The sequence below is a fragment of the Nymphaea colorata genome, chromosome 3 (genome assembly GCF_008831285.2).
Source record: "Nymphaea colorata isolate Beijing-Zhang1983 chromosome 3, ASM883128v2, whole genome shotgun sequence".
Classification (NCBI taxonomy): Eukaryota; Viridiplantae; Streptophyta; class Magnoliopsida; order Nymphaeales; family Nymphaeaceae; genus Nymphaea; species Nymphaea colorata.
In genome coordinates, this window is record NC_045140.1 from 26,045,082 (window position 1) to 26,055,514 (window position 10,433).

The 10,433-nt window shown below is 43.4% G+C and overlaps 2 protein-coding genes across 4 annotated transcripts; one reads left to right on the plus strand and one right to left on the minus strand.

The window, feature by feature from the left end:
* The first annotated feature begins 3,645 nt into the window (after positions 1 to 3,645).
* On the plus strand, positions 3,646 to 5,124 carry LOC116250881 (lamin-like protein). 3 transcript variants are annotated; one of them, XM_050076895.1, is made up of 3 exons: positions 3,646 to 3,802; positions 4,084 to 4,329; positions 4,446 to 5,124. In XM_050076895.1, exons 1-3 carry the CDS (start codon positions 3,661 to 3,663, stop codon positions 4,796 to 4,798), a joined length of 741 nt encoding a protein of 246 aa, XP_049932852.1. In that variant the 5' UTR covers positions 3,646 to 3,660; the 3' UTR covers positions 4,799 to 5,124. The 3 variants fall into 3 exon arrangements, with proteins under 3 accessions (XP_049932852.1, XP_031480715.1, XP_031480714.1); XM_031624855.2 differs by having other exon boundaries at positions 3,660 to 3,816; XM_031624854.2 differs by having other exon boundaries at positions 3,755 to 3,900.
* Positions 5,125 to 7,267: 2,143 nt separating this feature from the next.
* On the minus strand, positions 7,268 to 10,185 carry LOC116251276 (putative receptor-like protein kinase At1g80870). The gene has a single exon (XM_031625442.2). It carries the CDS (start codon positions 9,448 to 9,450, stop codon positions 7,558 to 7,560), a length of 1,893 nt encoding a protein of 630 aa, XP_031481302.1. The 5' UTR covers positions 9,451 to 10,185; the 3' UTR covers positions 7,268 to 7,557.
* Positions 10,186 to 10,433: the final 248 nt, after the last annotated feature.

A 10,433-nucleotide genomic window follows, 5' to 3' on the forward strand; every position in this document is an offset into this window, starting at 1 on the left:
GAGTTTCAAATATGAGATATCATTCAAAAGAAACAGCATTTGAGCACTCCGTAATAAGAAAAAAACAAACAATCACATTTGCTGCGGCAATAGGGTTGATAACACTACTTTTTCCAACTGGTTCTTGAAGGTTCCATTGTTCAAGGATCTTGTTGTTTCCCAATCGTATTTTTTTGGTCAATAGAAGTGTTGGTATAGGAGGGCAAAAAACATAATAGCACATTAATGATTAAGCAACTCATTTGTTGTCTAAGTAATTTCCACTACTCTTTCAACTGTAAAAGAAAAGAGATAGATATTTTACCTACAACTTTCCATAAGTACTTGAGAACACGAACAAAAACAACGTCGACCGAAACAAATGGCATCAACATTGACAACAAGCAATCGATAGTTAGTTGGGGCTTTACCGTGTCCTAGTGTTTTACCTTTGATGTAACGGCAATCGACGATCGTCTAACCGTCCTGCAAGAACATTTCATGCGATGACAAAGGTAAAGAACCCACAAACAAAGGTCGGTTACAGATGTTTAGGGTTTTACCTTGCGACGAGAGATATGGGATCTTTTAGAGGTCGTTTGATAGCAACAGGACACGCGGAACAGGACATGAGTGTCCTGTTTAGTTGATTTTTTCATCAAACGTCGGACACAGGACAGGCTAGACAGGACGAACGCCTAGACAAAGGTATAAATAATTTTTTTGTTCCATTCTGTTCCGAGCTAACCCTCGGAACAGACAGGACAGAAACTTCCTCTCCCGCCCCCGATGACCTCGACCCCAATCCCGACCCCTCGACGCCATCTCCTTCTCCTCCACCTCCGCCCCCGTCTCCCCTGCCTTTCTCCTCTTCTCTATAGCAGCACCCTTGGAGCCTCTGCTCCATGTCCTAGAGCTTGGTGCAGCAGGCTTCCTTAGCTCGCCCAATAGAACTCATCGTCATTTGCTCCAAGTTCATCTTCAGTAGGCTACTAGGCTTGAATGACTCCAGCGGTGCCAAACTTGCTTTAGCAGTTTAGGTGCTCAGCCTGCCGCTCGTCTTCAGCAGTTTCTAGCTGAACTGCTACTCCTTTTCATGCAACCCACCAACCTTGGACATCCTCTGCTCCAAGGTCTTCTACAACAGGCTTGGACGTCTTCAGCTCCAGGTCCTTTTTCAGTAGCTCCTTCGCAGCATGAGCTTCTCTTTTGAATGTCTGTAATAGATATTGAACTCAAACTCAGATAGGAAGGCGAGGCTGCCATAGTGACCGCAATCAAGAATAAAATGAAAGTTTTTGTATGTTTTGCACTTCTAGATCCTGCAAAAAGCGCAGAAGGTTCTGAGCTGTAAATAAAGTACAGGCTGCCAATAAGCTGTGGCCTTTTTATTGTTGTTGATTATTACAAGGTTGAAGCCCCTTGAGTCTCACTAAAATCATTTAAGTTAAACGGCAGCCGATCATCTCTCTTAGTCTAAACTTTTGATTCCTGACATGGTCTGCAGATTAGTGATGGAGGTGGAGCTCCATATGCTATAGATGTAGCGAATGGGCATATGGTTTGTGGTTGTGGAGATATCAACTACTGCAAGGTACATCTTTCTCAAAAAATTTAGCCTTCTTTAAATCGTCAACTTAAGGGTTTGATTAATTTTACATGGAGTTTAATTAGCTATTGATGTTACTGTCAACACATCTGTATTTCTCGATTTAGATCTTCTTATTGTAGATAATAATGGTGGAAGTGGTTAGATTGATGGAATCAGAACTCACTCAGAGTGTTAATTTTTCTTCTCATAAATGTGCCTTGGCAGCCAAACATGACTTTCGGTGTCAGTCGTTCTTCGAGAGCTGCAGAAGGACCCTCTCAAGCCATCAGTGAAGCTTCACCCTCTTTAAGGGGCAGAATGCCCTTGCAATTGTTGTCTCTGTTTCTTAAACTGCAATGTTTGATGTCAGTGATGTACATTATGTAAGCAGTATGTTGTTTTTAATCTCTCTCTCTCTCTCTCTCTCTCTCTCTCTCTCATGGCAATTCGTTTATAAGGAAAAGCACTTGTGACCTCTGGCTGGCTGTCTGAGTGACCAGAGCTAGAAAAGATTTGTGAAGGAAGCATTTTCACATATTTTCATGTCTGGAGGGACACTCATATATACATAATATAGCAAATTTTTATAAATATTCATATGAAAATAAAAAAAACTTTGAAGAGCGCACACCACACCAACCCATATGAACTTGAAAAATAAGATATCATATAGCAGACAAAATAAATATAATAGCTAAAATTCATTAGAGAAAATACAAATACTGGATAGAATAGACAGTTTGAGCGAAAACATAAACAAACACTAAACTAGACATATAGAACTAACCATGACCATGGAAGACACAAACATCGGACAGAAAGGATAGATTAGAGAGAATGGATAGATCGGACAAGACAGAAACAAACGTCAGACAAGACGGACATAACAGACAGAACAGACACACACGAAACAAACGCTGGACAAGAAGCACATAGTGTTATGTTCCTAAAATCATCAAACGGTGGACAAGGAACATCATTGTCCATAAAGACATGACAGTAGTGTAATGGACAGGACGTTAGGTAGCCTTTATGGATGTACATGCCCACACAGCAAGAAATGAAGGATGATCGGAGGGGAAGTTACAAAGGTAAAACACAAGCACGGCCTTTTATGATTCTAGATCTCAGGCTACTAAACTCAACCTAAAGGGCTCACCACCTGAAAATCGGTTCGTACTGCCTTGTCTTTTTACTCTTAAATTTGAATGTGTGCTTGAGGTTAGAATATTTCAAACAAGTACAAAGTATTTTAAATGTAATATGGGCTGCTTCGTTCCAGTAGAGCGACATTACTGCACTCATTTTTTTTCCTCAGTGCAACTTTCACTTAGAATCCGCTGGATATAAACACAGAGCATCTCTTCTTTCTTTGTGCCTCTTTTCCCAGCATATTGGAGATTTATATGTGTACACATATATCTACACAATGCTTTCAACATGCACTTTGTGGGCTAGTTTAGGGTGAACCCTTGCTGGAGTTTCTTTTTCCAGCATATTGGGCATTTGATACAAACAAACAAATATATATATATATATCTATGATCAAATAAAACTAAGTTATACCACTTGCTTAAATTCCTTTAATTTGATAAAATAATAGTTAATACAAGTAAATTATGTTGATTAATGTGCATTGGCGTCTTTAAAAAATATCAAGTAATATTATTGTTTCATGTTTGATTATATGTAGACTGTTTTTTTCCTTTTTGTTTATATCATACACTTGTATTCTTTTCCATTCATGCTAAACATTTATGCAGGAAGATTTTAGGCATGTTTGCAAAAGTATACATATTTTTTTTTATATTTTTAAAGGTAAATGGTCACTAATTTAATAGTTAACTTGTCAGAAATAAGCTTACAAACACATTTATTAGCCATGGAATAGTTTAATTTTGTTTTCAGCAACGCAAAAAATTTTAGCGCGTTTGATGTTTTTGTCGGTTCTTTACATGTGTTCTTAAAAAAATTTCTAGAAAAGGAGGAGCCTGACTACTTTATAATGAAAATGGTTCAAATGGTGGAGCTGGCTGGACTCCGGACCGGCGTCATTGATGAAATTTAATAAGCTTTTAGCGTATTATTGCATGCCAACGTATTTATTTCTTCGGCTATTTGAAATCCGTTCTCGTCCGTCCCCATTTTCCGTTTTATCAGTGTTCATTCTTTCTTTCCTTCATTTTCGCATCCGTAGAAGCTTCCGTCTCAAGACTCCTCCGATCAACCAACGTAGTCTTCTTCATGTAAATGATTTACAGTAATTGAATTGTTAATTGTTTAGATGCCGAGGTTTGGTAGGGAAAGGGACGATCATCGATTGAAGTTTGGTAGGGAGACGGCTGTCACCATTTGCTTGCAGCATCTTGTGTTTCTTTTTTCTTTGGTTATAAAACTACAGGCTGTCATTTGTTCTTTCCCCTTTTTTTTGTTACCGATATCGCTTTCTTCACTATCGGAAATAGACGAGGGTGAGATTGTATAATCAGGTTCTCTGAATTCCTTACTCGCAGAGGAGGTTGGAGATCCTCTTGGTCACTCTCAGGTTCTCCCGCAGACGACAGAGAGAGAAGAAGCACCCATGGATCTACGCCCCATCTGGCCGTTCCTCTTGCTCAGCGTCGCCGCTCTCATTCTTCAGAATGCCGATTTCGCCGTCGCCACCGACCACATTGTGGGAGCCAACCACGGGTGGAACTCCGGCGTCAACTTCACCCAGTGGGCGGCCAACCAGACCTTCTACGTTGGCGATTTCATCTGTAAGTTCTACCACCGAATGAGCCCGCCCGCCCGCCCCCCTTGCTTTCTCTCAGTTCCCACTCTCCCCCCAACCCCTTCTATCCCTAACCATTTCTTCTTCTTCCACAATCCACAGCGTTCCGGTACCCGAAGACGGGACAGTACAACGTGTTCATGGTGAACCAGTCGGGCTACGACAATTGCACGACGGAGGGGGCGCTCGGAAACTGGAGCAGCGGCAAGGACTTCGTGGAGCTCAAGGAGGCCAAGCGCTACTACTTCATCTGCGGCAACGGCATGTGCTTCAACGGCATGAAGGTCAGCGTCAAGGTCGAGAAGCTCCCGGCTGCATCGCCGCCCAAAGGGGCTGCCAACTCCAAATCCGGAGCCAGATCGGTCATTTCCCGGTGGCAGACGGGCGGCTGGGTGTGGCTAGCCGTGGCCGCATCGGCGGCGCTCGCACTTGCCATGCCCGGTCTCCTGGTCTGAGTAGCTAGGGTTTTGCTTTCTTTGGAGTCGATCCACACAGGAGACGGAGGTGTGAGGGCACGGGTGGAATTTCTGTCTTGCTTGGTGTGTCTGTTATTTTTGCTCTTTTGGTGTCCTTTTTTTTGTGGTCTTTTTTTTCCCCCCCTTGTTTGTTTATCGGAATGTTGATGAGCTGTGAGGCCGAAGAACCCAACCTTAGAAATTGTGCAGGATTCTTTATTCTTACAATCATTTTATGTAGACTGTAAGGACTTAATTGCCCTCATGAATTGGTGTCACTGGATCATGAGTAAGTCCATGATAAATTGGTGTTGTTAAATGTTCAAGTAGGATCTTTGATCTCGATTTAATGAACAAGGCTGGTAATTTGGATCAAAATTCCGGCCATGAATTCGAGGACAACTTTTGATGTATGTGCTCATCAATAATAACAAAGTATAAGTTGATTGATAAGTAGAAACAAAGAGTCGTTTGATTACCCAGGTTTTAGACTCAAGGGTCTGATGTACGGTGGAGCCAATCTCAAAGATAGAGAACTGTAAATTTAATGTCTTCAATATTATGCCTCAAATCAAAGGGAAGGGGGTCTAACTTGAAACTGATACAAGAAATTGAGCTTCAAGTTGAACTTGAAATCCCGGAATATAAAAGGTTTTTTCCTTCCAGTCAGAAATTTGAAATGTTGGACACTATGAATGCAAACCACCAAAGTACATGCGGTGGGTTTGATAAAAGAGCAGCCTTATTTAGTGCATGATAATTCATTTCCATACTTATCAAGGATGGAAAAAACCTTTCAATCACTATAAGCAAATGGCGTTCTTTACTTATTAATCTCAAGTTTAATCTAAGTCAAAGAAGAGCTAGCAAACCAATGTTGTCCATTGCATATTATTCTTTTAAATGTGATGTATGAAGATCACTATAGCCAAAGAGGAGCTACTAGATGCAAAAATGGAACATGATTGAAAGTTTTAAGTGTTGCATCACTGGAGGTTAGTGACTCCAGTCATACAACACTCACAAACTGTCTACCATGTTCTTGAACAAGCATTCCGATTCTATAGTTTATAAAGCAAAGAAGTTTCTTCTCTATCTTCGATACAGGATTATAAATTCTCACTTTTCTTCCATGTTACCATACTATTATTTAGGCTAGAATTAGGCCCCACAACTAGACAAGGACCAATGTCCTTTAAGACTAACTTTCCATATGCTAAAAGACAACTTGCTCGGATCCTTTAAAGTGAAATCCCGAAATAAGAGCACAACTGGAAATTTGAAGTGTTGGACACTGTGAATGCAAACCATCAAAGTACAGGCAGTGGGTTTGATAAAAGAGCAGCCTGTAAAGTGGATGATAATTCATTTCCATGCGTATCAAGGATGAAAAAAAACCTTTCAATCACCATAAGCTACCCCTTCTACAGTTGGAGAAGACGGTGACAGATGCTTCAACAGTTGTATGTGAACTTGATGCATAAAACTTTGCCTGAGCAAATGAGAGTACTCCACAAACCATGGAAGATCAGTATTTATGAGTCTCGCTTCTGCAGCTTTTTCTTTTATATGGGCATTAACGAGCCAAAAATTTCTGGCTATGGGATAGCTAAGTTTAAGTTTCAAACTTTAAGGGGTACTCGTAGGTTAAAAAAAAAAGGCTGAAAATTAATGAAGTTTTATATGTAAAGGAAGGTTAGTTGATGTGGGAATCCACGCAATTTTTTCATGTCCATTAACGGCATTGCAGCGTCGGTGAAAAAGGTTTTCTTATCACTTGAAAAGGAAGAAGCGAAAGTTAGAACACTCATAAACGTTGAAGGCGGTTGTACCAGTGAAGCAACATTCTGAAGATTGTGCTCTTCACGCCCTATACATGTTTAGCCCATTCCCGGAGAGCGAGGGCGGTTGGTTGATCAACCTAAAGGCGATGAACTCTCTTGCCTTGTTGACAACATCACACTTGCAGGTCTCACCTCACTTCACATGACTTTGCAACACCAACGAGGAAACAGCAGACGGCTTTCAGTTGACGCAGGAAGCGCACATTGTGATTGCACAGATCTCCAAAGGAAAGCGATGAAATCTTTTTTCTAGGTGAGGTTTTTCTGGGTAAGAAGTTGACAAGAAGAAAGAGATATATATGTAATGTGCAGTAGCTTCGACTCACAGGATATAGAGAAAAGGATAAAGGAATGGATGTCTCTGGTGAGTGAAGTGAGGTACATTATAGAATTCGAGGCAAGCGAGATCTAGGATTCAAATCTGCTCATTATTTTATCTACCAGTTTTACTCACCAAAAGAGGGAAAGAAAAAAAGAAAATTGCCGAAAATGACGGACGAACTACCAGCAGATTAGAATAAGCCATGACATGCATATCCAGTTATACACCGTTGCAACTTACCTTAACAACTAGAATTTCAAAATCAATCGGATTCAGAAGTGTGGAGTTCATAAGCAGCAAAAGTAACAGAAGAAATTTCTCAATGATCAGCCGAGGTTGATTTGCAGTAAATTTGCACGCTCAGATGAGGTACATGAACATGCTTCTTGCATGGTCAAGCCAGAGTATATTCAGTATTTACATTTGGACTTCATCACTAACAGACACGAGACTCTGCAGACCTATGCTCAATGAAACAACACACGTTCTTTCCTTTTCAAACTACTAATCAACGTAAGAAACAACTGAATATGTTACAGTCACCAAGAAAGGATACTGCAAAGGCTGCACAATGGAAACACCACAAAAAGCATTCAGTCTGCATCTACCATTGCTCTTTTCCTCGTCTTGTGGAACGATTTTCCGGGAGGAGACTCGACCGGAAGGGTGGGAAGATCAGCTTCTCCATTAAGAATCTTAACTACATCCGCACTGTCAGGTCTCAATTCAGGTGCTCTCTGCAAACACAACAATGCAAGATTGATACATCTGCTAGCTTGGTCCTTGTTATATTCATTCTTCAAGTTTTGATCGACGAGATCCAAGACATTGCCGGTCTGAGCCAGCTGCCTGGCCCAACTTATGAGATTAGCCTTCTGCAACTCCATTGGCGACGACGAGATATGCAATGGCCGTCGCCCGGATACGACCACCAGAACGAGAACACCAAAACTGTATATGTCACCCTTCTCCATCAGATACCCACATCCGCCGTACTCCGGCGCGACATAGCAGATTGTTCCCCTCATACTCGTGGTGCTGCTGAGCTCCCTGCTGAATAGATCCCCACTCCACATCTCACTACACCTCGACTGGTTCTTCTTCCTCCTCCAACTTCTTCTGAAGCTCATCCCATCAATCACATTGTCGAAGCGACAGCTGGATTCTCCGACCCAATCATGCCTCTTCCATAGTCTTGCAGAACCCAGTCTCTTCAACTTATCCTCAAACTTTCTCAATCTGTTGCTCTTTTCATTCATCTCTGCAAAATACTCCTCCTTCCACCATTCCTTGATCTTCCTCTGCTTTCCCTTCTTCACCTCCTTTACCTCTCCTGCCTCCTCCTCCGGCGGAGCATCCGCTCCACCCAGATTACCGCTCTCCACGTCACGATTTTCATGGTCACCTGATCCATAGATCTGGCTACCAATCCATTCCATCACGTAGTCCTTGCTCTGCAACTCCTCACTCTCGTCCTGCTTCCACCACCAATCTCTCCCCCATTGCCCGTTGAGATCATTTCTTGCCACTGACGCCGTCAACTCTCTACTGTGCTCAGTTCCGCAATCCTCTTCCGAAGGCGCGAATTCCCTATCAGTAGAAACCCCTTTCCCCTTCAAGCTGCATCCCTCATCCATCACTCTAGCGCCCGAATCCACCTTGACGCTCGGCAGAGCAAAGCCGAAGTCCACTTCCGAATTCAAGGCCGAGCTCTTCTCCAGCTCCTGGCTCTTCCATAGCTCCTGGCTGAAGAACTCAAAGCCCATGTCTCCCTCAACGCGCACCCTCGAGATCCCGAAATCGGAGAGCTTCGCCGTGAAATCCGCTCCGAGGAGCACGTTGCTGGGTTTGATGTCGCCATGAATCACAGGCGGGTCGCAATCGTGGTGCAGAAACGCGAGGGCCCTCGCGATATCAAGAACCGCCTTGTAGCGATCAGTCCACGGGATCTTCTTCGGCGAGCCCTCTGCGAAGAGAGCCTCCTGGAGGCTCCGGTTTGGCATGAACTCGTAGACGAGCGCCCGCCGGTTGGGGTCGGAGCAGTAGCCGAGTAGCGAGACGAGGTGGGGCGAGCGGAGGTTGCCGAGTATCTGGATCTCGTTCTGGTACTCGCGCTCGGCCTGGAGGGAGGAGGCGTCCAGCTTCTTCACGGCGACGGACTTGCCGTCGCGGAGACGACCCAGATAGACGGTACCGGAGCCGCCCCGGCCAAGCTCGTTGCGCGGGTTGAAGGAGTCCGTCATGACACGCAGTTCCCGGTAGGAGAACGGCCGCAGCGGTGCCGGCTCGACGGCTCCGCCAGCGGGGATAGAGTCGCAAGGGGTGGTCTTGGAGGAGCTCAGCCGGACGAACCATAGGTAGAGGAGAGCGAAGACCAATATGAGGACGAGAAGGGTGGAGCCAGAGATCACCAGACACAGTATGAGAACCTTGATCCTGATATTGGAGGCATGGTTACTGGTTGTTGGTATTCCCCTTGATGTCATCTTTTCGGTTCCCTTTCCTTTCCCCTCCCTGTTTCTGTTGTATCACCGTCTTCCTCCTGATGGGTGACTCCTGAAATTGGAAGATGGCTCTTTATCTCTCTGTCTCTGTTGAATTGGTATGGGTTGATGAAGGTGCGGCTTGTGTTTTGGGAGTTTTCAGAGATGAGTTTGGGGGAGAAAAGAATGGGGGGAACCCAATTGCAGAGGTTCCATTTCTGAGAGACGGTGAGATGAGGAGAGTGCCAGTGACACACCTGATTCTGATGGGTGGTTGTTTAAGAACTATACCATCTTTGTTCTGATATCATGGGCTACCGTCGAAAGTGATGGCAGTGGTTGAAAGGGGCCAAGAAGGAAGAAAGAAAGAAAGAATTCTCACCAACATGGGTGATCTGTTTCAAAACAAAGGTGTTAAAGATTTCAACCTTTCGAAGGTTTAAGACATTTGCAGATTTAGGGTTTTGGGTGCGCTTGGATTTTGAGTTGCAGCAGCAAGCAAGGCAACAACAACAGTGGCGTTGGAAATGGGTGTTTCTCTGGTGGGTGGTCTACAGATGGGCTTTCATTTCAAGGAAGAAAGAAATTGTCAAAAAAAAAAAAAAAAAAGGTGAGCATTTTTAAAAAGAAAAGTTGATTGCAAGAGAATGTGAGTGGCAGGCCTTGAAACTGCTTTCCAATCTTTGTTTATTTTAATTATTCTTTTGGTTTCTGCTTCCAAAAGCTGTATGAATGGTGATGAGGTTGACACTCATGTACAGAAACAGGTGTTTCTGACTTTTTGCAACTTGCCCTTTACTGAAAGAAGCAACTAACAACCTGTTTCCCCCTCAAATTTAATAGACCCTAATGCCTGTTGGGGTCCTATCTGTCTGTCTTTGAGGGGAAGAAAGAAAGAAAGACAGTCTAGAAGCAACCCTTCAGCCATGAACAGTCTCAGATGATCTTTACAACTGTGTAACGCTATGCCATGGTTGTGGACGATA

Bases quoted from the DNA above. Each gene is read 5' to 3' on its own strand.
- LOC116250881 (XM_050076895.1), top strand. From the start codon at position 3,661: ATGCCAACGTATTTATTTCTTCGGCTATTTGAAATCCGTTCTCGTCCG. The intron at 3,803-4,083 runs GTAGTCTTCTTC...CCTTACTCGCAG, and splicing joins GACTCCTCCGATCAACCAAC to AGGAGGTTGGAGATCCTCTT. The intron at 4,330-4,445 runs GTAAGTTCTACC...CACAATCCACAG, and splicing joins CTACGTTGGCGATTTCATCT to CGTTCCGGTACCCGAAGACG.
- LOC116251276 (XM_031625442.2), bottom strand. From the start codon at position 9,450: ATGACATCAAGGGGAATACCAACAACCAGTAACCATGCCTCCAATATC.